The sequence below is a fragment of the Leptopilina boulardi genome, unplaced genomic scaffold (genome assembly GCF_019393585.1).
Source record: "Leptopilina boulardi isolate dan_hultmark-lab unplaced genomic scaffold, ZJU_Lbou_2.1 LbouV2_303, whole genome shotgun sequence".
Lineage (NCBI taxonomy): Eukaryota > Metazoa > Arthropoda > Insecta > Hymenoptera > Figitidae > Leptopilina > Leptopilina boulardi.
Genome location: NW_026137867.1, coordinates 64,671 through 91,265, shown reverse-complemented (window position 1 = coordinate 91,265; position 26,595 = coordinate 64,671). Strand labels below are relative to the sequence as shown.

At 28.3% G+C, this 26,595-nt stretch overlaps 1 protein-coding gene across 3 annotated transcripts in view; it reads left to right on the top strand.

Moving 5' to 3' along the window:
* Positions 1 to 26,392, top strand: part of LOC127282960 (trichohyalin) — a 152,256-nt gene extending 125,864 nt beyond the window's left edge. For all 3 annotated transcript variants that reach the window (XM_051307563.1, XM_051307562.1, XM_051307564.1), the window contains exons 5-14: positions 3,101 to 3,162; positions 13,820 to 13,891; positions 13,989 to 14,192; positions 14,510 to 14,701; positions 15,057 to 15,288; positions 16,344 to 16,532; positions 16,782 to 16,884; positions 17,567 to 17,789; positions 17,909 to 18,087; positions 18,897 to 26,392. In XM_051307563.1, the coding sequence (XP_051163520.1) occupies positions 3,101 to 3,162; positions 13,820 to 13,891; positions 13,989 to 14,192; positions 14,510 to 14,701; positions 15,057 to 15,288; positions 16,344 to 16,532; positions 16,782 to 16,884; positions 17,567 to 17,789; positions 17,909 to 18,087; positions 18,897 to 21,003 (3,563 nt within the window). In that variant the 3' untranslated portion in view covers positions 21,004 to 26,392. The remainder of the gene's footprint in view (positions 1 to 3,100; positions 3,163 to 13,819; positions 13,892 to 13,988; positions 14,193 to 14,509; positions 14,702 to 15,056; positions 15,289 to 16,343; positions 16,533 to 16,781; positions 16,885 to 17,566; positions 17,790 to 17,908; positions 18,088 to 18,896) is intronic.
* Positions 26,393 to 26,595: the final 203 nt, after the last annotated feature.

Sequence of the window (26,595 nt, the reverse complement as noted above, 5' to 3'; positions counted from 1 at the left end):
ACGATATTGTACAGTTGAGATACGATACCTCGACGTTTAGGCGCCTTATATTCCTACCCTCATTCTCTGAATTTCAGTTATGTATTTCTCCATTGCTATAACAATATTTTGCAAAACATCGTTTCATAAAATTTCCTCTTAACGATGAGTCCATCTCCTTTAACCTCGACGTTTATTTCCTTAGAATATAACACTAAATTATATTAGACAAATTTGAAATTGTTCTTAGCAATTGTGTTCAATTGAACAATAAGTGATAATTTAAGAAACATAAAATAATTTTATTTTATTTTTAAATAATTTTTTCCATTTTTCCGTAATTGAAAATTTATTTTACAATTTTTTTTTCCACCAGACAGAATAATCAGTAACAGATTAAAAAAAAAAAATGTTTTTCATTTCTGTTGTTAACTCTTATTTATTTTTTTTTTATCAATAATTCAAGAATACATAAAACACAAAGGAATAAAATCCTTTTTAATTAAAACAAATTTAATCATCTTGTGTAAAAACAATCTTTTATTCTTTACTAAGTGAAACAATTTTATTCTCTCAAATATGAGAAAAAAAAAATTTTCTTTTTACAGAATTTTTCTTAGTTACGATTTTTAAAAAAAAATTGAGGTTTATAAAATAAACTAAAAGAAATAAAACAAAAGAAACAGAAAAAGAAACAAAAACTAGTATTTTTAATTCGCTACTGTGTTGAAAAAAAAATGATTTACTTGAATGTGAGAGTTGAAAATGTATTGTGTAAATTTTATAGAAGACTTGAGTTTTAATGTACTACATCACTTTCAGTATACACACACACGAAAAGGCAGAAAATTTCTCTTTTAAAATGACTGACATCATGAATAAGAAAAACATTATAGCCGCGTATATATATATATGTTCAGCGTTAAAGGCTTTCCGCATTGTTCACACTGTAACGATTACAACGAAGAAAACACTCTTTTTCGCTTTATTGCGATTCTCTTCGCCCTCCTCGTCCATCCATTAAACTTGACGACAGAAAATGATAAAAGTAGAGTGCTAAACGCCAATGAACCTTGTTGACGATAGTATTTTTTTGAATTATTCATTTACGCATTTTACCCATAAAATTCGACGTAAACGGTTTTTTTTTTTAAATATATAGTTCAATAAAAATTAAAATTCAATCATTTATTTTCAATTAATTAATTTTTATTCTAATTACACGGAAAAAAAATTTACCTGGAACAGCGAAACGTTTCGTTATAGTATCAAAAAGTTTTACTTGTTTCAGTTAAATTTTTCACTATTCTAGTGAAACCTTTCGATGTTTCGAGTAATTTTTTTTTTCATGTAGAATATAATAATTGAATTTTTTTTTTCAAATTTGCATTTTTTGCTTGAAAAATTTAACTTCAGTAGTATTAACACTTATTAATACATTGTTAATACAAAAATTCTTTAGGATAGTAAAGTGACTTAACGTTTATTTTCAATTGTTAATAATTTCTCATTGTTACTGAAAAAGGAAATAATTACAAATTAATGTATATTTTAAGTAGCGTAAGTATATATATTTAGTCATACATGTAAATTAACGATAAAAATTAATCGTACTTTTAATGTTATAAGGGACGATAAAAAATTTTATTTGTAAATAATAATATATATCCTTATATTTGTGAGATAAGATCGTTAGTGTCTGACCAAATGTACATTTATACTACTTAAACTTATTTTTTTAAATCCAATTTATTTTCACTATTATAGTTTCTAAATTTTATTTTTTGATCGAAAACAATGTAAAATAGTAGTTTAAGTAAAAAAAATTTTGTCTGACTATTTATATATTTATACTACTTAACTTATTATCAATTTGAAAATATTTTTTTCCACCGAATTAATATAAAATTATTCATAAAACATAATTCTCAATTTTTTTTCCATAAATCGTTATAGATTGCAGCAAAAAGTTTTGTCTGACTAAAAGCGTTTATACTACTTAAATTTTATATTTAAAAAAAAAATTCTAGTAAAATATCGAATTAGGAAAAATGAAATATATTTTTTATATTCTATTCCTACTTATAAAAATAGAAATTTTCATCGTGTACGTCTGATCGAATATCTCTTTGACTACTTAAAAATCGAATTTTTCTTTAAGAAAAGAAATGGGTAAATAATTATTTTAATATTATTGATGGAGATTAGTAACTTTTCTCGCACTTATTTCAGTTTCACACACATATATATATATGATTAAATATCATTGAAAAAAAGTATAAACTCGCATATTGTATAAATATTTTGAAAATATCGTTGAAAAATGCATCGGTGTTTGTTGATCTTTGAGAACGGTTGATCCAGTGATGTTTCTATGCATTTCCTCTGTCGGGCGCCACTTTTTCCGCGTTTTTGTTTTTTTTTTAACCCCTCACCCATCCCTCCTTACACATGGGGATTTTTCCGGTCGGAAGTGCACGGTTTCAACGTCGATAAGGAGAAAGGGAAAGAGTGGGGGGAGGGAGTAAAGGGGATTTGAAAGAAATCGAAGAAGTTCCCATCTACGCTCGGTCGCTTGACGCGGGAACTTTTCCAACTTCTTCTCGGGACACCCCAAAAAACTTTTTTTCCTTTTTTTTATTCTCCTTTTCGCGTGTTTTGTTTGTTTTTGTTTTTCTGTTTTTTTTTTTGCTACTTCTATTTGATAGGCCACGAGACTATATGAGAAGCTTTGAAGGAGAAAGTCACCCGAAAAGAGAGGTTTCCCATTGGAATAGTTTGCTCCTTCTCTCCCTTTCTCTTCCCCTCTCTTTTTCTCTCTCTCTCTCTATCTCTCTCTCCTTCTCTCTTTCTCTGGATTACAGTATCGCCTTCAACTTTTGAATTATTCAGTACCAACAAAACTTTTCAAACGCATCGTTACTCTCCCATAAACCCTGCCCCTCACCTCGTTCTCCTCTTTGGCTTCCTTGTATACCACCTTGAATCACCTTTATCAACCCTTTTGAATGTGAACCATACAGTTGTTGAGTTTAGCTTGAAAACTATTTTACTTTCGACCGATATCGGTTCTCTCTCTCACTCTGCATTCCTATTAATGAGAACTAACTTCTTGTTTCAGGATCGGCTCTGATGAGGATCGTCGAGGTGTACAAGGAAATTCAGGAGCAGGAGATGAATATCGTAAGTATCAAGTTGGAAAATTCAATTTTAGACCGCATACTTTCAGTCGTGGTACATTTTACTAAAATTTTCGTTATACTTACAATGAAATTACTGGGAAAAAAAAAATTAATTTTATTCAATTTATTTTGAGAGAAAATTTAGGTTTATTTGAAAAATATCGATAGAGATAACACAAGCCTCATCACTCCAAAAAGAAGTATTTTATTTTCAGATGTTTTGGTAGCGTTTTCAAGACATCAACACGAAAAAGTTTGTTGTGTTAGCGAACTGTTTGCTGTCACATCAAATTACGTTAGCTAATATAGGGACAGCGAACAAATTTGCTGTGTTGTCTAAAAAGTTTGCTGTGACAGTAATTTTTTTGAAAATTAATACTTATATTGTTTATCGCAGCAAACTTTTTCATTGTCATAGCAATAAATTTAGCTGTGGCTACCATAACATCTTAAAATAAGATACTTCTTTTTGCAGTTATGACTGTTACAAAAAAAGGGTAATTCTTACAGATTTTTTTAATAAAGAATTCGAAAAAAAAACCTCTTCCTTTTTTGTAACAAACATAATTGAAATTTTGCAGTCCTGTGTAATTTGTTTCAGTAGTAAAGGGCAAGTTTCAGTCAGACGTAGTGTTATTATTATTTACGTAATTTTTTTTATCAGTAGGGCAAGACAATTTTAATCAGACTGAATATTTTATAATTATTTATTATTATTAAAAGGGATTTTCGGTCAGGCAGAATTTTTTTTAATACTCATCCATGAATCAGTAGTATAGACATTATTTAGTCAGACAGAATCATAAATTCTGTATTTACAGTAAAAAAAAATCTGTTTTAGTAGAATAAAACGTTTTATACTCGTTTTATAATTTTACCAAGAAGTAGTAAAGTCCACTTTTAGTCAGACATACAGTTTGTAATTTGCGTAATTTTGTCATGAGTAGGAAAAGACAATTTTGGTCAGACAAAACATTTTATAACTATTTATTAGTAGTAAAAGTGTTTTTCAATCAAGCAGAATTGTTTTTAAGAATTTTAATTTAGGAATCAGTAGTATAGACACGATTTAGTCAGACAGAATCGTAAATTCGGTATTCAGAGTAAAAGAAAACAAGTTTTATCAAGACAAAATGTTTTATACTTGTTTGTAATTTGACCAGGAAGTAGTAAAGATCACTTTCAGTCAGACATACAGTTTATAATTTGCGATATTTTTATATTAGTAGGAAAAGATAATTTATGTCAGACAGAGTGTTTTATAATTATTAAGTAGTAGTAAAAGGAGTTTTCAGTCAGGCAGAATTGATTATAATACTTATAATTCAGAAATAAGTAGTATAGAAACGATTTAGTCATACAAAATTGTAAATTTGGTATCCACAGTAAAAAAACAGTTTTAGTACACGGAAAAAAAATGTTTATCTACAACAGCGATATGTTTTTCTAGAATAGCAAAAAATTTCGCTGTTTTAGTGAAACATTTCGCTGTTTTACTAAAACATATCGCTATTTCAGGAGAAAATTTTTTTCCATGTACGACAAAACATTTTATACACATTTGTATTTTTAGTAGGTAGTAGAAAATACTAGTTTCCGTCAGACGCAGTATTTATTTTATAATTTGTATAATTTTCTCATTAGTAGTAAAATTGAGCTTTAGTCAGACAAAACTATTCTAATTTTTTTAATTCTCTATCTTTTATAATTCTCTCTTTAATTGTAAAAGTACAAATATAAAAAAAAATCAAAATATTCATCTTCTTGATAAATAATTTTAAAATAGAAAAAAATAATTCTCCCATTTTTTTACATTACACATAATTAAATTGTGATATTGCAAGTTGTTTTGTGGTTCTTTGAAAAGTCTCTGGGACATTTTTAGTGGCGGACACCCACAGCATGAGTTTCGTGTTACTGCGCCTTGGGCTCGATATAGGAAGACTTGTGCACTTCAATTATTTAAATAAACCTCCCGCCTCCTCCCTCCCCCCTTGCCAACGCAATTAAAAGACCGGAGATTTATGTTGGGAAAGGAGAGAACGCGTGAAAACCGAGACGAAACGAGAGAACGAGATTTGGTTTTACTTGGGAAAAGGGTCCTTTCCCTCTCCTTTTTTTTCCCAGTTGCCTTGGTAGAATATTAATTGGAAAGTTAAAAGAGTTTTGGCCACTTAACGCTTTTGCCATCACATTTCACGAAGTCACTACGAAATTTTCCAGCTTTTACGGTTAACATTCCCTCCCCTGCGTCTAATCAAACTTTACCATAATTTCATTATAGATGAGAAAAGTATATATATATATATATAGCTTTCTTCGAATATTGAATTGAATTTTGAAATTCTTGTATTTTATTTTCAAAATAAAATTTTTAATTAATTTTTTTTATGTATTTCATATACTTATATTGAATATATGATATAATAAAGTAAAGTTAATTATAGGAAAATGATGTCGTATAAAATTTTAAGAGACAATAAAATACGAAGGCTAAATGTTAAGTTAAATCATTTGTTTATTGAACTAATTAAGCAATGTAATGGAGCTATGTTAATGAATTGGTTCCTCGTTCTTTATGAGTTTCATTTAATCTCGGATTATATATGTGATATTATATCTATATATATATATTTATCAAATGAGCTCCGTTTTTATTACTAAAACAATTTTTGCACGTTAATAATCATTTATTGTCACAATGGGACGTATAAATATATATATAAATTTTTTTTATCGAGGATCGAATGAATGTGAAGTGAAATATTAAAATATTTATGAGTCGCAGAAGGTAAATAATATTACCGAGATAAAATTGCCCTCGAGGTATATTTATTTGGCAAAAAAAAATAAACTTTTATTCCTCGACCATTTTTTTTTTTTTTTTTTTTTTGTTCTTCGAATGTAAATAAAAATGAGTGGAAAAAATTGTGCTCATTAGTATCGTAATTAACAGATTTTGCAATATTTAATAAAAGCAAAGTTATGAAAAAAAGAGATTGGAGAAAAAATAAATTAAAGGGAAAAATGCGCATAATGGAAAAAATAGCGGAGGAAAAATCATGTTTATTGCTCTTATAATAAATATGATTTCAGTTTGATAAAATTAAATAAAAGATTTTTTTTAAATGAAAATAATTTTTTTTTGAATAAAGCATAATTTGTTTGAAACAAATAAATTTTTTTTGTATCAAAAAAAAAAAAAAAAATTGTCAAAGAAATCTTTTTTTTTGGGTATATTCTATGAACTATAAGAAAAATTGTTGAAAATGAACAAAGAATATTTTAATAGAAAAAAAAAATTCCCATCTTTAGTTTCGTTATCTCGTGTATATCGTCGTCACATTTCATGAAACTTGGTTTCATTTTTCTCGTAATAGATTCTCATTTTCCGCATTTTCACTGCAGTCTTGCCATAAGGAAATGCGAAATTGAATACGATTATGTGAATTCGATTCAACGATATAGAGTTTTTTGGCACATAAATAATCTAAAAAGTTTGTTCGGAGTTCCTTTAAACGTGGCGAGAGATGTCTCTTCGTTTTGGTATGATGGGAGGGGCAAATCGGTTTCAGTATATAAGACTGTCTCGTAACCTCTCTCTTTCTCTCTCTTTTTTTTCTGCAAGAAAATGGACGAAAAATGCACCTTTTAGCCTTTTCTTAGGGCCACGAAATGGGATAATAAATAATCGCGAGATAAGGAAAAATCGTGGGCATGCGTTTCTAGACGTCCAGACGCACTTTGCTGTCTCCATTCTCATATTCGTAATATGAATGACAGTATATGTGCGTATTTCGTTTTTTTTACTTCCATTCTCATTTCATTCTCCCTCAGACTTTTTCTTATAGTTTTTATTTCCTCGACTTACGACCCGGCTAAAATCTTTGCCAGGATTTTCCTCTTATATTAACTTATACTTTCATTTTTTTTTTATCATACATATTTCCAAGTTTTTCATTGTGAAAAAATAAACTTTGTTTTTTTAATTAAAATTACTAATTTGAAAGAAATAAAAATTTTGTTTATTAAAATTAGTTTTTAATTTTTTGTTTTTTTTTTATATTATTAGAACTTATTTTTTCTATATAAATAAATATAATTCTATCTGTGTAATTCAAGGAAGCTTTGTAGAAAATATAAAAGTTAAGTAATTATGAGGACTAATTCTTTGGAGTCATATTATACTTAAAAACTCGTATTATTTTATCTTCATTACTAGGGTGAAAATAGTAAAGTCGGAGTATCAGTGCCAAACTTAATCTCACGAAGCAATGTAAGTTGCTCGTAAAACAAAGAATCTTATATAGAATTTTGTTTTTCTATCAATTGAATTGCAGTCGACGATAAAAATTGGAAGTACGCCAAATTAGCTGAAAGACATTTCAAGGTCGACGAGACACTCTTATTTTTCATATGGCGTCTCTTTATTTCACTTCATTTCTTTAAAAAAAAATTAAAATTTTTTTTTTTCAAATTGGCTACAGTTACTTTTATTATATTTCGTCACAAGTTTCTTTAAATATATATTGAATTTCCATGGAAAATCCATCAAATTCAAATAGCATCGTACTTATTTAGAATTGAGCACAGAAAATTAGCAAAGAGAAACTTTGCAACTGTCTTTAATGGGCTCGTTATGTAGTTAGAACGCACTCAAAATTAAGAGTCTTAACTCTAAAGGCCTTTAAAAGTTCGTCTATTCGGTTTAAAAGCGTTCAAACTCAATTTAAGGGACAATTTTTTTTTTTTTTTTTTTTTTGGTTTTTATTCTTTTATTTATATAATTAGAGTCTGGGAATTATCAAGGACTTAGATTGTTTTATTACAAAGCACTTTTTTTTATTTTATATCCGTAACTTTTATATTAGTAATTTAAAATATAGATTTTACAATTAAAACTATATTTTCTAGATACAGAGAAATATTTTGTATTTGCTTCCGAATCTAATAAATTTTTATTTGTTTAAAAAAAAATTGTATTTAGCATAATAATAAAATTTTACGTAGCGCAAATAAAATTTATTCGAAAGAAATAAAAATTTATTCTAAGACGATATATTTTTATTAAAAATAAAAAAATAATAAAACTTTTCTCAGGGTGTGTACCTAATTAAAATTTTCAAGTGTTTTTAAATTTTCAATATCTAAAGATTTAACATGAAAAAATTATTTAGTTAATTAAATTGAAAAGTATGAAATGAAAATTTTTTTAAATAATTTAAATATGTGTATAAATTATTTTTTTTTCTTTTTTAATGACGGATAGTAAAATAAAGAAAGGAAAAGAAAGTAAATTGGCTGGGATTATCGTGTTTCTATATGTACAATTCTTGATTCCGAACAACGATTTCTACTTTAATATTTGCCAACTTTCATCTCAATTTCGTAATGGTACAAACTCTTGTGAAATCAGAGGATGTTCTCTGAATCCACAGCTTCGGATAACGCATCCAATGGAAAATAAACCTAGGCTCTGGTAATCTCTCGCGTGCTTTTGTTTGTTTCTACCACCGAACACAGAGTGAAGATAGTGCCAGAACTTTGAGAAATGGCTGCAGAGCAGTATATGTGTGTAGATTACATTTGGAACATGTGCAACTTCAACTCGAATTTTTCAACAAAAAAAAAAAAAAAAAAAAAAGAAAAATTTTGTTTTTTAAAAAGAATTTCAAGAATAAAAATATATATCAAGAAAACATAGAATTAAAAAAATATATAGAATTAAAAAAATATATATAATTAAAAGAATATTAGTTTTAAAAAATTTATAATTAAAAAAAATTACAAAAATATTACCAAAAAATATAAAAAAATAAATAATTACAAAAAAAAAAAATATGAAAATGAAAATGAAAATCCTAATAATAATTAAAAAATAACATTTGAAATTGTTTTTCCTCTATGAGAAAAAAATATATAATAAAAACTATTAAAATTCTTTTCTATAAATAAAAAAGTAATTGAAAAATTATATCAAAATATTTATGAAGGACATTTATTTCTTTTAATTTAAAGAAACCTTTTTTTCTCCAATATGATAAGAACATTAAATTTTTCTTTTCTGCAAAGAATCCTTTTGCTCTAAAAATAAATTTATCCAGTGGATAAACTTTAGAAAATACTCTTAACAACTTTTTCATTAAAACAAAAAAAAAAAAAAAAATTTTATATTATTTGTTTTTTTTTCTTCTTTTTAAACTGGCCTCAATTTTATCAAGTGCGGCCACTTGTGTAAAATTATTCCGCAAAGCAAAATAATAAGTCAGTAGAGTAGAGCAATTTAAGGGACTATAAATTGAATCGTATATATATACAGCATTCAGAGAACGATTTTGTTTACAAAAGGCGAGTAAGATTTACAGAGGAAAAGTCTTATATTCCCCGAATTCGCAAATATCGAAGCAAATGAAAAGGTCGAATAGAGACTCGTTTTTTTTTTTTCTTCATTTTATTTCCCTTAATGTTTCATGTTTTTCGTTTGGTTGCTTTCTATATAAAAAAGTTCCTGAATTAATGATAAGTCGATATTTTCCAGTGGCTAAGATATCCATAGTATAGCTTTTTATTTTGCTCTCGGGATTTTCGTTTCCTGGAAGGAAGCCAGTTTTGTGAGGATTTTTTTTTCAATTTTTTTTTTTTTTGTCAAAAGAAAGTGTAGATTGGTGGGTTTCTTAAGGGATAATCCAATTAAATATATTAAGTAAATAAATATATACACGAATGTTTCACTGTGTGTCATGAATCGTGAAATCCGTATATATATATTTAAAGTGAATAAGATCCGTGGGTAAGGAAAGAGGTGAAAACATAGGATAAACAAGTGAGTAGAGAAAGGTCAAAGGGTGAAACCTCGGAAATTTTCTGTGGTCGTTCAGCATTACCGCGTTCGCATGGATGTTGAGGATTTCTGGCTAGACGGATGTACACAGACAACTTGCTACTGAAATAAAAAAAGGAAAAAATATTAAGGGTGGGGGAATAAGCGAAAGCACTAGCGGAGCTTTCAGTTTGTTCAAATTTACACAGAGTCAGAGGGGATGCTGCTTGAGAGAGAGAGAGAGAGAGAAAAAAAAAGAAAAATGTATATATAGAGCAAGGGAACAAGATTGAAATATAGGCTGAAATAACATACGTAATCCTTTTGAAAATTATACAATGCATTTATAGCTTAACTCTCATGATTAATCAACAAATTTTTCTTTCTTTTTATTTACACTCGGACAATATTGTTTATTACAATTAATGTAACTTTTACTATTGAGTCTTTAGCTGCTAAAGAAGAGAAAAAACAATTTTTAATTAATAATTTTTTTGCACCCAGAAAAATGTTTTTTTTTTTTTTGAAACAAATATAATATATTTGAGTTAAATATAACTACACAGAAAATTAAAAGGCATTAAAATAAGCTGCAACGCTTATTATTTTAATCCAATTTTGCTCAATTTTAATACCAAAATCGATTAAAATAAGCAAAATTGGATTAAAATAATAAGCGTTGCAGCTTATTTTAATGCCTTTTAATTTTCTGTGTATTTCTCTCAGAGCCTAATAACTTTTTTATTTTGCCTAAATAAAAATTTTATTTAAATCATATCAAAATTTATTTTGCAACAAACAAATATTTATTTGCAACAAATAAATATTCATTTGAAACAAAAATTTATTTAACTCTGAGACAAATATATCTCTGGATGTGGATATAGAAATTACTTGTTTATTGAAAATAGGTTTTCTAAAATTTGTATTTAAAATTTTTTTTTTTTTATTAATTTATAAAAAAATTTCTTTTTTTAAATTCGTGAAATTTTATTGTTATAATTGTAATTAAATTTAAATTGACACTCTATAGAAACATGATAAAACTTTAATATAACAAAAAAAAAAAAGTTTGTTTACATTTAAAGTTACACTTGAATTTCATTTTAGATAATTGCTTTATGGTGATTTAATGGACACCTTTTACATTTGCAGAATTCACCGCCGCGACGAAGGTTCGTGACATTGAGAGCTTTTTGTAAAGCTCATATAAACTCTCTTTCACCTCGTTTTAATGAAATAAAACCACGACGTGTGTGTATGTGTGTGTCTGTTAGCGTTGAGACGCGGTCATACAAGGGGGATTAAATTAGATTATGTTAAAATAAATTACGATCTTGACTAATATTGACACATACTTCTTTGCCATGTTAATATTCAAATATTAGAAATGTTTTTTTAAAACTCTACTTCCTGTTTTTTTTTAAAAAAAACACTAATTTGATAATAATACAATATATAACAATTTATCAAAACATAAAGAAAAAAGTAAAAATAATTGAAAAATATTTTCAAACACAACGGATAAATAAAAATATTTTTTCTGTATGTCATTAAATTACAAAATTTCATTTTACAGATGTAATACTGTTTAAAAGTCATTACTGTCAAATAACAAAACATTTTATCTTCATTATAAAGTACTAAAGATAAAATAACAGGACATTGTCACGAATTTTTTTTTTATGCGTGCGATAAATCCATTGAGGTGAAATATCTCCAAAAAAAAGGGGGTGCAAAAAAAAAAAAACAATTGACTGCCACTAGAGAAAAAGGAGCGTAGGTAATAAAGCCATTAACGATCCAATAAAATCGTGTAACTTCGCATCTGAATTATGTTTTGATTGACGATGAAGGGAAAAAAAAGGAAAGAATAAAAAGGATTGGAAAAAAATAGGAAAATTGGTTAAAAAAAAGAAAAGTGAAAGAGAGATAGAGAGAGAGAGATAGAGGATAGGTCGGGGAATTAAAAGTTAAATTCACTGGCTCTTGCGATTTCGCGTTGCTAGTGCTGCGAAAAAGTGCTTGTTAGTCTTGTTATCCCATCCTTTTAACTCATTACTCTCTTTTCGACGTTCGCTTTTCAGCAGATTCGTTCGAATTTCAAGTGCTTGACTTTGTAAACGAATTTCGCGGTGAGACGCGAATTTGAAAAAAATTTTTTTTTTTTTTTTTTTGATGATGAGAAGCAGAAACTAAATTCAACCTCTAATCAATGTTTTATTAAAACAGAAAGAAAATAGAAGAAAAGAAAAATATTTCAAATCTATATATATATGAAAAATTTATCCTAACTCTGATATACAGATTTTGATGTTTTATTGAGAATGACGGAGAGAGAGAGAGAGAAAGAGATTGATGTGCGAGTGGTATAAAACAGTCGATCTGTCGCTTTGCTGTGGGAATTTATGCATTTACAATGCTGAAAGGTTATTGGATTTAGCAGTGTGTGATTCTCTCGCTCATAACACCGCGTAAACATAGTGGGATTTTTTTTTAAAAACTCCAATTGGAAATAAAATCCACATATGTAGGTTATGTGGTTAAAATTTTTTTTTGTAATGCAATAAAATTTATTTTTAAAAAAGTAGTTAATTTTGTTTTTGTAATTTTTATACATTAGTGGTGAGACATTCTTTTTGAATAAAATAAGTTTTAAAATCTTATGGTTTTATTGCACCTGCAGTAAAAGTAATTTTGGCATCACAGTAGTAAAATAATAGTTTTGGTCAGACAGAACTTTTAAAATTCTCGTCAGTTTAAAAGATAAGTAGTAAAAATAAGTTTTAATCAGTCAGAACTTTTAAAATTATCGTTAGCTTCAGAAATCAATAGTAAAAATATCTTTAGTCAGACAGAAATTTTGCTAATTCTCTTCAGTTTGAAAAATGAGTAGTAAAATACAGTTTTAATCAGTTCAAATTTTTAAAATGATAACTTCAAAAAACAGTAGGAAAGTACTGTTTTAGTCAGACATAATTTTTAAAATTATCGTTATTTTTAAAAATAAGTAGTAAAAATAAGTTTTAGTCAGACATAACTTTTAAAATTATTGTTAGTTTCAAAAATAAGTAGACAAATATATACCTTTAGTCAGACAAAATTTATAAAAATCTAGTTAGATTGAAATCAGTAGTAAAATACAATTTTAGTGAGACAAAAATTTTAAAATTATCGTTAGTTTGAAAAATCAGTAGTTAAAATACAGTTTTAGTCAGACGTAAATTTTAAATTTCGAGTGAGTTTAAAAAATAAGTAGTAAAATACAGTTTTAGTCAGACTAAAGTTTTAAAATTATCATTAGCTTAAAAAATCGATAGTAAAAATTAGTTTTAGTCAGACATTAATTTATGTAATAAATTCAGTTTATTTGCGATACAATACTTGTTTCTATTTAAAAAAAAAAAAACATTGTACACCAAAAGTGGGTCAATACATTCAAAGTAAGGAGACTGTAAAAGTTTGTTTCGAAAAAAAGCTTTTCGTTGAAATTTTTATTTAAGAGAAATGTCTTTACCTTGAAGCTTTTTCGTTCAAAAGCAACATCATATTTCAAAGCAATTAAATGTATATACCTTTTGAAATTTCAAAGAAATCAAGTAACAACCATGTTAGAATTTGTAATATAAAATTTTTACTCCTCGTAAATTTCTTCATTTTTATGAAATATATAAATTTAATTTATTTTCTTTTAATTTCTATTCTGTTTTATTACATATATATATTTTTTCTATATTTATGTTATTATTGTTTTCTCCTCCGAGGAAAAAAATACTATTTATTTAATTAAAAAAAAAAAAAAACAAACTTTCATTTATAATTTGAAATTTTGTTTCAGTTAAAGGCATTCTATGTCGATTTGTTGGTACCACTTGAAACTAATTTAGAGAAGGATACTAAAGTTGTTCAGGTGAGTTTTTATTTATATTTGTATAAAGTTAATTTGAATTTGTATCTATATAGTTTTTGTATGTGACTTGTCATGACAATTGAAATGTTTGTAACAGAGTGAGCAAAAAAAATTTCTCCAGCAACATAAGACAAGATCTGAGACTTATAGTAAAGCAGCAGCAACGATGAAAAAGCAAAGAAAAAAGTCAAGAGGTGCCAGTAAGAGTGGACTTGCCATGGACAAAGAGTTGAAGAACATGCAGATTCTTGAAGAGGAAAAGTCAAAGCTTGACGCCTTCTGTGAACAGAGTTTGAAGAACGTGAGTCGCTCGTTAAGTAGATCTTCTGATCTTACTTCAGACGAGAACTTTTTTTTTTATTCCTTCTATTTTCTAAATAGTTCAACTATTTTTTTTTTCTTTACTATTTTTCAATTTTCTATCATTTTTTTTTTACTATATTATCCTGATTGACAAATTATCTTTATTATTTTTACTGCCTCTGAAATTTTGTTATTCATTTTTTTTTATCATTTTCAAAAGTTTTTTTTTTTGCAACTTTTGTTGTATTAAATTTTATTTCTATTATATTGAGAAATGATAAAATGGAAATGGTAAATAATAGTGAAATTTTTCAGGCAATGACACAAGAGAGAAGAAGGTATGGGTTCGTGTTGGAGCGGCAATGTTCCTTGGCAAAGCACTACGCAAGTTTTCATGAAGTGGCTTTGGCTGCACTTCATCCCTCTGTCGATGAGTGGCGTGAAGTGGCAGCCACAAGAGAGTACCTGCCACAGTCTGTTGAGGATATGTTCGCCTCGAGATTAAGGGTGAGAATGGATCTTGAAATATTTATTTCATCTTTTCTTATATATACAATAACTCACAAGCTTACGATTTCTCCTTTTTTCCTATAGAGCAAAAAATTACAATTACTTTTTTCCATCACTCATCATTTTTAAGAATTATATTTCTTTCTTAAAAAATTAATTTATAACTATTTATAACTAATTATAACTTTCTATTAACATTTTTGTTATTTTTTATTCGATTGATGATAAATACTTTTTAATATTAAAATTGTGTAATAATTATTTCTTTTTCGCCATTTTTGAGAATTCGTTTCGTTTTGAATAATAATATTGTAACTGATAATATTTTTTTTTTTTTATTGAAACATTTCAGCAAGTTTCCTTTTGGCCGGACGATGAAGAAAATGGAGGTTCTGAATTGACAATGAATTCACAATTGCGAAAGACAAGGAGCATGGACAGTTCTTGTTTGGAGCTTCGATTGGGACCATCGCCTGGAAATTCAACTTTGGTTCATCAAAGTGGACCACCTCATCTTCCACCGGCTTTGTCTAGGGCGCGATCTGAAGCCAATCTTCATGCATCGTCTCTTTCACTTGGACCAGGTTTGTCCTATTTTTCCCCTCTCAGATGAAGCAGCTTTCAATTCAATTTTTTGTTTCTCTCTCTCAGGAAATGCAGCTAATCGATAATTTTCAATGCAATTTTTTTTCTCCCTCAGTTTTCAAATTATTTTCAATTTTATAATAAATATTTAAATAAATAAAATATTTAATAAATTTTACAATAAATATAATGATAAACAAATAATTTTACAGTATAGAATAAAAAATTCGTCAGTTTATTAAAATGAGGAATAAATTTTTTTTTTCGATGAAGAACGATGAGTGAATTTTTATTAATGAAAATTATTTAAAAGTGTCAATCAATAGAGCAATTAAAAAAAAAAAATCTCGCTTATTTAATATTTTTTTTTTTTTAACGAGAACGTTTAGTGGCTGATTTTAATGTAAAAAAAATATATATATCCCACAGGGCTTTTGAGTGGATACTCACTATTTTTTACGGTTTTTACACGAATGAATATTGTGAATATCCACGCATGTGATATCAAGTTTCGAGTTACCTTTTTCCCAATGGCAGGCATAGAGAGAGAGAGAGAGAGAGAGAAATGAATAACGAATATAGCGCGACCGATCGAATGTAGAAGTGCTTGCAAAACAGTTGAAGAGCAACGTATGGCGTGTATCGTTCTTCGTTGTTTGTTCTGCCACTACTATAGGAGAATTCCCAATTTTTCCACTTGATTCGCTTTAGCCGTTGGCAATTTAATCACCACCATACAGTACTTGGCGATTTACTGATTGGAATCTTGAAAAATCGAGTGTTAATTTGAAAGCTTCTTCATCATGAAAGAAAAAATAAATTTTTTTTTCCTATCAAATTTCTTGTAATATTTTATTTTTTAATAAAAAATTTTTTTTTTCAATATTGGAAAATCTATATTTTTAGAAACGTAATGCTGTATAATAAAGGATTAATGATTATTTTCATAAGGAGGTAGACGTAATATGATTCAGGTTGTCGTGGAAATGTTTGTTTTAAACTTGAAAAGGGCACAAAGTGAATTGAAGCATTTACAAGGTTTCTGTTTTCACAGAGGTTCCGGAAACACCTCCACGACCAAGATCCATGGCACCAGCATCCCGCAACAGTGCCGTGGTTATGAGCACTGGAGTTGTTGCCGGAGGATGGGGCGATGCTCCTTTAGCCAGGGCACTCTTCGCTTATCTCAGCTCTGGAGAAAATCAACTCAGCTTTTTAGAAGGAGATCTCATTGCTCTGATGGGTAACTATCTTAAATTTTCCCCCAACCATCATTTTGCCGACCATCTGCAATCCTATTAAATTATTTTCAACGGCTATCAAATAGTTTCTTAGCCTCAAGGCCTCCTTCATCAATTTATTTTACATTTTAATTATTATTGATATAATTGAAAATAGATTTTTAAAAATTCTCCATTTTTTTTTTTAATATTAAAAAGAAAATAAGTTATCAGAAAAGTTTTGTAAGAATTTTTGTTTTTATCTCCTCTAGGCGATAGACAAAAGGGTTGGCAGTTTGGTGAGAATCTTCGTACCCAGAGTTCAGGATGGTTCCCTCTGGCATACACTGAAGTGATCATTGACGAAAATTTAGGGTGAGTCGTAAATTTCACATTTCCTAAAGAAAAGATAACAAAGAAAAGAAATAAAAAAAAAAGAAAATAGTAAAATATCTAATTGCTCAAAAATAAAATTTGCAAAATATAAAATATATTTCGATTGATTGCACTTTTTCTATATGAGATTCTGTATTTATATATATATATATATATATTGTATACAGTAGATTGGAGTGGACACATAAACCGTTGCCATCTTGTTTTTTTTCTCTCTCTCTCTCTCTGAAATAAACGTCATTGCGTGAGGCAAATGCCTTTCCATTTAATCTATGAAAGTGATTGAAACAATCTCCTTCCAAAGTGAATCTCATGAATGTTTTACAGGACGCTGTTTTTTTTTCAAATGTATTTCCATTCTGTCAAATTTATGAGCCGTTAAAATTTATTGTCATTTAAAGTAAATCGAAACAAAGTGAAAAAAAAAGTATAAGATTTTCATTTATTTTCCATTTTCGATATTAAAATCAAACAATTTATCCAAATGTTTATTTAATTATCTTTCTTCAAATAATATGATTAATTTTAGAAATAAATTTTCTTGTCTACTTATATTTTTGATCTATTTGTATAAATAATGTTGAAATGGTAATTATTGATCATTAACAAATTAATGATAAATAAAAATTAAATAATTTAATTTGTCAATGAAAAAAAATAGATCACCGAATCACAGCTCGAATAATGGACGAACACCAGAACCGCGAACAGTACCACCGTGTAAACCACCACCCACACGACCACCAATGCCAAGTAATGATGATTTGTCTTTGGGCCATGGAATTAATAGTAATGGCAATGCCAATAATGGAACTCCTACCAATGTGCCAAAAAGTAATAGCGCTCATAATATTACAACTCCAACAGCACGTCAACAAAAAGCGGTAAGAATTTTTTTTTTTTTTTTTTCTTCCATTAAAATAGATTTTCTCATTCTGAATTGAAAGAAATTTTCAGTAATAACGAAAAGTGCGTTCTAAAATTGTTCCTCTTTTATTCACAGATCCGTCCATCCGGTACTTTGCCGACAGTTTTAGCTGGTGGCCGTAGAGTACAACCGCCAGTCCCTCCTGTTCCACCTCCTCAGGCTGTTACTTCACTTCACAGTAGTAATGATAGTGGATTTTCTAACGAGCCACCAGTTCAGCCAGATATTGATTACAGCGATGACGAGGCCATGAGGTGAGCATCGGAATTTATTATTTTCTTTTTTTTTTTTCTATAAAATCGCGAACGCTTCAATAGTAGTGTTCGGCGCATTTAAATTTCATTTGCCAACTTACAATTGAAAAAAAAAAAAAATTTCTCAGCCAAGTTATCCAATGTAGACACTGCTTTAAAACCTAATAGTCTAACTGAAATTATTATTATTATTATTGGCATGATGCTTTGTAAAAATTGCTCATTCCTTTCCCTGTTCATGTATTTTATGTTCTGAATCAAGAGATTAGTGATTGGGAAAGAGAGAAAGAAGGAAAGGGTCCTTTGAGTAATATTTATTTGAAAAAAATTTTTTAACTTTTAAAATCTTGTAAAAAATACAAAAATTTAACAAAGGAAATGTAATATTTTTATTTATCTAATAATATCAGTCCTTTGAAGCTGACGAGTTTCCATTTAATTTCTATTATATTTATACAAACATCAAAGGACCTCTCTTCTTGTTAAACAAGAATGGGTTTACTTTTTAGATTACGTTCTTTTTTTTCATTCTTTGTAGATTCCGCATGCGTTACTACGATCGATGGAATTAAAAACGCGACGGTGGTGGTCCTCTTCCACGAAAAATCCTTTTAAAAAGCAAAAAAAAAAAAAAAAAAAATGTTGATCCTTAAATTTTTCCGGTCATTATTATCCCTTTCCTTGACTTGGCACGTAGGGGATCCGTATCTACTGTGATGGCTCTTTGGTCTTTTGGCACTGCAGTCTTCCGTTTTGTTTCTTTTTTTCTTTTATTTTCTCTATACAACCCTGACAAACCTCCAAAACAGACTGCGACGCAGAAAGCCGCGCGAGGCCGACCGTTCCAAAAAGCAGCACCAAAAGCAGAATCAGCAACAACAGCAGCAGCAGCAACAACAACAACAACAACAACCAAAAGATGAAAAGGCGCCAAGTGGAAAAAATTGGGAGAACGATTCTTGGAAATCAATACCAAGGGATGAGAAGAGTTGGCATCTTTATAGAGCTGCAATGGACATATGGGCCAATTCAAATGTTCAAGATTGCGAGAAAGCTGAGTCTGGACGTTATTCATCAGGACGACGACACGAGACAACAACAGATGATAATCGTTCATTTGTAAATGGATCATCAACAAAAAAGGAGAAGAAGCAGGATAAATCAAAAAGTATTGAAAATCGTCCGAATCCGAATAATAGAAGTAAATTTTCCCGTGATGAAAAAATGAGAAGTTTCAATAGTCGAAATGGTGAGTCGACAAAAATTGAAAGTGAAGATGACATTGAGGTCGAGGAAGAAGAAGAGGAGGAAGAAGAGGAAGATGAGACCTATGGTAATGGTATCGAATATTCCGACAAATATGAGAATAAAAAATACTACAACGAACAAGATGAAACATCTCGTCGGGGTTATCGAACTACTGAACGAGATGAGACCAAGTATAATAAGAGCTCTTCAAATTCTTCTACTTCAAATTCAGATGACGAGAGTACAATAACAATTCCAGAAACAGGAAGAAAAGTTGAACATATCGCACAAAAATTGGAGCAAACGGCACAAAAATATGCAAGAGAGCACAGTCCACCAAAATTTAATGAAAGAAGATCACGTGAAGAGAAGCAAAATAATTATGAAAATTTTAATGAACGTGAAAGAAGACCAAGAAATTATTATGAAAAATCAGCAACATTGGGCTACGATAGAGAACGTAGTTTTGAAAAGAATTCCGAAAGAAATAGAAACGTTGAACGTTTATCGACGCGTCGTTTTGAAAGACCACGACCACCATCAGTCGAAGCTCCCGAGAGACCAACTGATCAACAACGAACTTTTCGCGAACGTCGCTATTCAGAGAAGGAGGAGATTTATGGTGAGACCACACGATACAATATTCGTGATCCACCAATGATTGATAAGGATCGTGGTTATGAATCAAACTTTGAAACAAAGTTAGAACGAAATAAAGTGATTGAACGCCATGGCTATCATCCAACTGAGAAAATGGAAAATGATACAAACAATAATACATTGAAGAATGATAATCGAAAACCACTTTTACCACGACAAAGTACAGCAATGGGTCATTTAATACAAACGGGTCGTGTTTTTGATGTAGACACAACAAAAAGTCCAAAATTAGTTAAAAGAACAAAATCATTTTGGCGATTTAGACGCGATTCAGAAGTACTCGAAGGAATGGCACTGTGGCAACATCGATCATTAGTTGATATTCCAAAAATGTTGAAAAAAGAAAGTAAGGATGAAAAAAATCAAACAAATGAATCGTCACGAAAATCGAGTTTTGAAGAGAGTACCGAGCATCGTACATTGGAGAAAAAAAATAGTGATTCAACAATTACTAATGAACGACTCGAACCAAAAGCAGCTGAACGTATGCATGTACCGGAGAAAACGGATTTTTTCGATGATTTTCCAACACCTGCGGAGAGACCAAAAATTATTGAAAGATCCGAATATCGTGAAAGACAACAACAACAGCAACAACAACAACAAGAGAGATCATATTTTGTTGGTAATGTGTCGCGTAAGGCGATTCTTGAAAATGAAAGAAAACGAAGTCTTGAAGCAAAGAGAAATTTAATTGTCGCTGAATTAAAGGAGAATAATGAAGCTAAAAGAAATGATCGAAGAAAGAAACCATATGGAGATGATGACGATGGTTTAATGCAAAATTTCACCGAAACAGAAGCTTCCGATGAGGAATCAACTTACAGTTGTATTATCGTCAAGGATCAAGTTGCTGAGAAAACACTTTTGCCAAGGACAAAATTAAGAAGAGACAGTGATCGAGAGAGAGGCCGTGCCAGAGAACGTGAGAAAAATACCTGTGGACCATGGTACGATTTATGGGGTGTCGATCCATCTGTCAACAACAAAAAGAAGAAGAAGAAGTAACAACCGAAATACCGAGACATTTTTTTTTTTTTTTTAACTTTTTGATTTTTTGACATTGACAATTGTGACCGTATTTTTTTTTTTTCATTTCGAATTGATAAAATGCAAATTATGTGCTCCAAGTAGTTTACAAAAGTTTGTCCTTTTTTGCCGAGAAGAAATTTAAGTTTTATAAATACGTTTACAATTTTTCTATTCAAATTGACTTTAGTTGTATTTTGAAATTTATGTAAAGTTCCTACAGCACAGAATGACAAATTTTCAGGTGCTATTTTTTTTTATTGTCCTCGTTTTTTTGTAACAAAATGTTGTCGCTATCAATGTTAGTTTCATGAAAAAAATGCCTTTTTTGTTTTCGTTTGCTTTCGTAGATGAATATTCTGTATTTTTAGGGTAATTTTTTTCGATTTCAATATAATATTTTCCTAGGATGAGTTTTTCCTTAAAAAATAAAAACATTTTTAGAAACATTTTTATCGAAGGCGTAAAAAAAAAATTTCGGTTTCTTTAAGAGTAAATTGGGAACTTATGTTTCTATGGGACAATGTGTAATGAAAATAAAGACACGTCCCAGGACACGGGATTCTTATTTACTTGTTTTGTTCTCACTTTTTTTTTCTTTTTTCGTTTTGTTTGGTTCCGCTCGACTCTCTTCCGGCGTCATAACGTTCGGCAACGTGTCGTTTCTTTTTTTTTTTTCTTTTGTCTTTCGTGTCTAGTTTTCCTTTTTATGAGAGTGACACACCTCGGGGCTTCACTCATTTACTAACATGGCCTTCTTTCAGGAGCAACGTCTTTTCCACAGTGAAGCTGCGGAAAACGAAGACCAATGACCGATCCGCACCAGCTTTATCTTGAAATAAGTCACTCATATAGAAAACTATCTTTTTAAAATAACAAATAACACCAATTTTTCTTGCCTATTTCCAATCTCTGTATATATGAGAGAAAACACTTCGGGTCTATGTATTTATCAATTATCAAATCGTTAGATCTCGTTTTTCAGTTAGATAAAAAAAAAAAAATTTATAAAATTTTTAAATCTAATAAAAATAACATAGACAACAATCCTTTTAACTAATGTAAGTTTTTACAGTAATTCGACACTTTTATAATAGATGAGATTTATAAAATCTCGAAATTTCTTTTTTGATAAAAGTTTTAAAAATCATTTTTATTTATCTATAATTTAGTAATAAAAATAATTTCATTTTTTTTTTTTTTTTTTGTAAAAGTGTTGAATTTCTTAATATAGTCTATAGTGTCTCTAAAGCGTCAAGTGGCGAGAGATAAATTTTGAGAAAGTGATTTGCAAAAAAAAAAAAAAATCTTTTTCCACTCTAAAAATTTCGACGATTATAAAGATATATAGAAAAAAAAATCTCTGCAATTAAATGAAAATTGAAACATTTTTCAAAATAAAATATTCCACTTTTGAAATCGTTTACATTTACAAACTCGTATCTACAACACTTTACATAAAAACGAGCGACTAATAATCAAATAAGAAAAATTTATAAAAAATATATAGAAATTATTGTAAAACAATTTTAAAAGAGAATCATAAAAGTTAAAAATGAAGCTGTCCTCAAAAAAAAAAAAAAAACATCATTTTCGTCCGCATTTTCTAAAACAAAGCTTTTTTAAAACATTTTTAGAAATATTTTTTTAAAAACATTGGACCAATCAATTAGTGGAAAGTTCTTTTTTTTTCATTCTTGACGATCCGTCCAAGAAGAATGCGAAAATTTTGAGGTCGCACACTGAAAAAAAATTCCAATACTCGATTACTTTACTATTATCAAATAAATATTTATTTGTATCAAATAATTATTATTTGAGATGGTTTTTTTTTCAAATACAGAAATTATTGGTTCAAATAAAAATTATTTAGTTTAAGTAAATATTTTATTTGATAATCGAGTATTTGAATCAAATAAATTTTTTATTCAGTGCAAAAACCGAATGTTAATTTAATTAACGTTTGATTTGAGGTGAAATATTTTAGTAAATTTGTCGAAATTTATGAAAAGGAAAAACTTAATTTAAATTTATTATTATTTATTAAAATAGTAAGAAAATAAAATGTTATCTTCAATTTTTTTAATTTTCTAGTATTTTGTTACAAAAGATATTCAGTAGTAAAAGTCAGTTTTAGTCAGACTTGGAAATTCTCGTAAATTCGATTAGTAGTTAAAGTAAGTTATAATCAGACTTGAAAATTCTAAATTTGTTAGTAGTAAAGTCAATTATAGCCGAGACTTGGAAATTTTTTGTAAATCAGTAGTTAAAGTCAACTATAGTCAGACATTGTTTTTTTTTTGTAAATGCCAATTTCAAAAAAATTTGTCAAAATTCTAATTTTCCTTACATCAGTAGTACAAGTCAATTTTACTGAAACTTACCAAATAATTTCTTTTGATATTAGTATAGTAAAATTTGTAAATATTTTTTTTTTTTGGTTATTTTTGAACAACTAGAATTTTCATAGAGAACAGAATGGAATTTTTTTTTATTGTAAATCTTTCTTTTTTCACAAAACTTTTATCAATTTCGACAGATTTAGTAATATTTTTGCCTCAAATCGAATTTGGCCTTTTTTTTCGCGCAATTTCAAAAAAATCGTCCAGTCTCAATTACACACAACCCCTCGCACACAATCCATCAGTTAGATTGTGTCACGTCTTGGCGCGTGTCGGGCAAAGTCGAGCTTTCGCGGACTCTTTGCCGCCGCGCCCATTTCCAGAAAGCCAACAAAATGAAAGTTTCATCTCGCAAGTTGTTAAAAGACTTTTACCGCTCTCGTATATATATATATATATATATTATAGTGGGTTGTCCCTCTTGCTCAAAAGGGGCTCGTAAAATTTCAACTCTTTTTTTTCCCCCTATGGAGTTTTTTTTCTATATATGTGTGTGTGTAACTTGCAGCAAACTACATCCCATATCTTCGTTTGAAGGAATATCCTCTCGTTTGCCCTTCATATATATGATCTTTAACTCGTCCTGCGAGGATGTACTGACGAAAAGCTACCTACTATCATTTTTGTTGCGATCATAAAAACAACCCCGCAAACTCGAGGGATGGAAAAAAAAAGTTTGCGTTCAACTGGATCATTTTCCCTGAACGTGTTTTTTCTCTTGAGTCCTTTTTTCTGTTACCCTTCGTATTTCTCTCCTGAGAGTGAATAAGAGAGAGAGAGAGAGAGAGAGAGAGGGGGGGATGACCTTCGATTCTGACTCTTTCAGAGACAGAAAATTTCACTTTGACAAAATTGAATCTATTCAACTCTGAATTTGTCGGTCGATTCAATTTTCTCTTCTCACTCTATAAAGTCATTTAAATTTCATTTTGAAAAAAAAATCAAAATATGTCACAAACGTGGAGAAACTTTCTGATATTCTCGTATACTGAAAAAAAAAAATTATTTTGATCCAAATAATTGATTACACTTGACTATATTATATCTGATAAATATATTTATGAATAATTTGTGTTAATGAAATTTTATTTGTTTCTAATACATAATAGATTTAAATAAAGTTTATTTGATTCAAATAAAAACTGTTTGATGCAAATAAAAATTATTTAATACAAATAAAAATTGTTTGATACAAATAAAAATTGTTTGCTACAAATAAAAAATTATTTGGTACAAAATAAATTTTTTTTTTTTAAATAAAAATAAAAATTATTTGATACAAATAAATATTTATTTGATATTAGTCAAGCCACAAAGTAGTTGAGTCAAATAAAAAGTTATAATAAATTCGGTCAATTAACCGAATAGTTGATTCAAATAAATTTTTTTTATATATATATATCAAATTTTGTAAATTTGGAATTTATTTTTAATTACTTGCTTAATTAGAATATTTTTAAGCGGGGAAATTGTCTTATAAATATATCTTTAAAAAAAAAGTATTTCAGAAGAAAATATTAATTAATTTTTAAAATCAAACGTTTTAAATTTTGTACAAAAAAAAAAAAAAATCAAATTTATTAAAAATATTTAATTAGTAAATTTTTCAAAAAATAGATAGAATGTTTTTACATAAAAAATGAAAATCAAAAAGCTCGATGACAAAATATAAGATGCTTTGAAAAAAAAAATTTTAACATTTAATAAAATCTGTGGATTTTTCTAATTTATAAATCCCCCTCTTTTAGAGAAAATAATTTCCATTTAAATCCACAGAAGAAAGATTTCAGAATTCGTTTTAAACATTTTTAAAATGAATTACTGATGAACTAAACAACAACAACAAAAAATAATAACTTTTCATGAAATTGAAAAGATGTGTGTGTGTGTGTTAAAAAAAATAATTTTTCGTGAAATTATTTTCCTGCGAATGATAGGATATATGCTTTGAAAATTTTCCATGAGAAATTTGTGTTATATATATATACAAATATATATGGGTGTGTGGATCAGTTTTGGTTTGAAGTAAAGGAGATGCTTCGCATTCGCATTCAAATCTCCCCTCGACATCGCTTTCACCGACAAGTTTGTTTATAAACCAGACACGAGAGAATAATAATCGGGATGCTGTTTAAATTCGAAAAACCCAAGGTTCGACGCTCGCTTGGCTTTTGTATGATGCACCCACAGTCGAGCCACGCAATTTGTCAATGAAACTGCCATATATCGATCATATATATTTTCAAAAAAAAAAAAAAAAAAAATCATAAAATATTTTTCCAATCACTATTTGCACTTGTAAAATTCTGACTAATGACGATTTGGGATTTTTTTTTTTTGACAGGATAAATAATTCTCGAATAGAAATTAATATTAAATCTCCAGTAGAAAAAAAATTGATCTGTAAAATATAAATCACGTACTATTTAAGAAAACATGTTTTTGCTCAACATATACAATGTAAATATTTTTTCTGCTTTAGAAAATAGTGAATAAAAAAAAATTTAAGTACGTGACTAGAAAAAAAAAGATCCTGTCTGGGGATTTATACAAATGAAATACTGTGGCAAGAAAAAAAAAATTGTTTGATACTTTGTATAGTCCTGTTATGAAAAGTTTTGTGAAAAAAGTAGCGTCACAACTATATAAGACTTTTTGTCGTACTCATAAAAAACTTCGTTTCCCCCTCTCATTTTTTTTCTATCTTACATACACACACACACAAATATTTTGTCTCTCTCTCTATATATTTTCCCATCGATTCATAATATTCAACAGAAAAACTTTTACTGTGAACACAAAAAATGAGATTTACGGTGAAATAAGCAAAATTTACTATATATATATATATATTGATAAAATCATTATGTTATTGTAAATTTCTTCTTTTCTTATGAAATCAAGATTTATGTTAAGTTTTAAAAATTTCGGATCTTATTTATTTATAAACAAAATATTTTTCATGGCTTGGATTGTATTATTGATTATTTTATATTATTATTTCTTTAATAACTATTTTACTCACTATTATTATTATTATTATTATTATTATTATTATTATTAGTATTATTATTATTATTATTATTATTATTGAAAAAATATATTTTCTACAATAAAGAACTATAATTAATTATTTTACTGTTATCATAAATATTTTTGACAGTAAAAA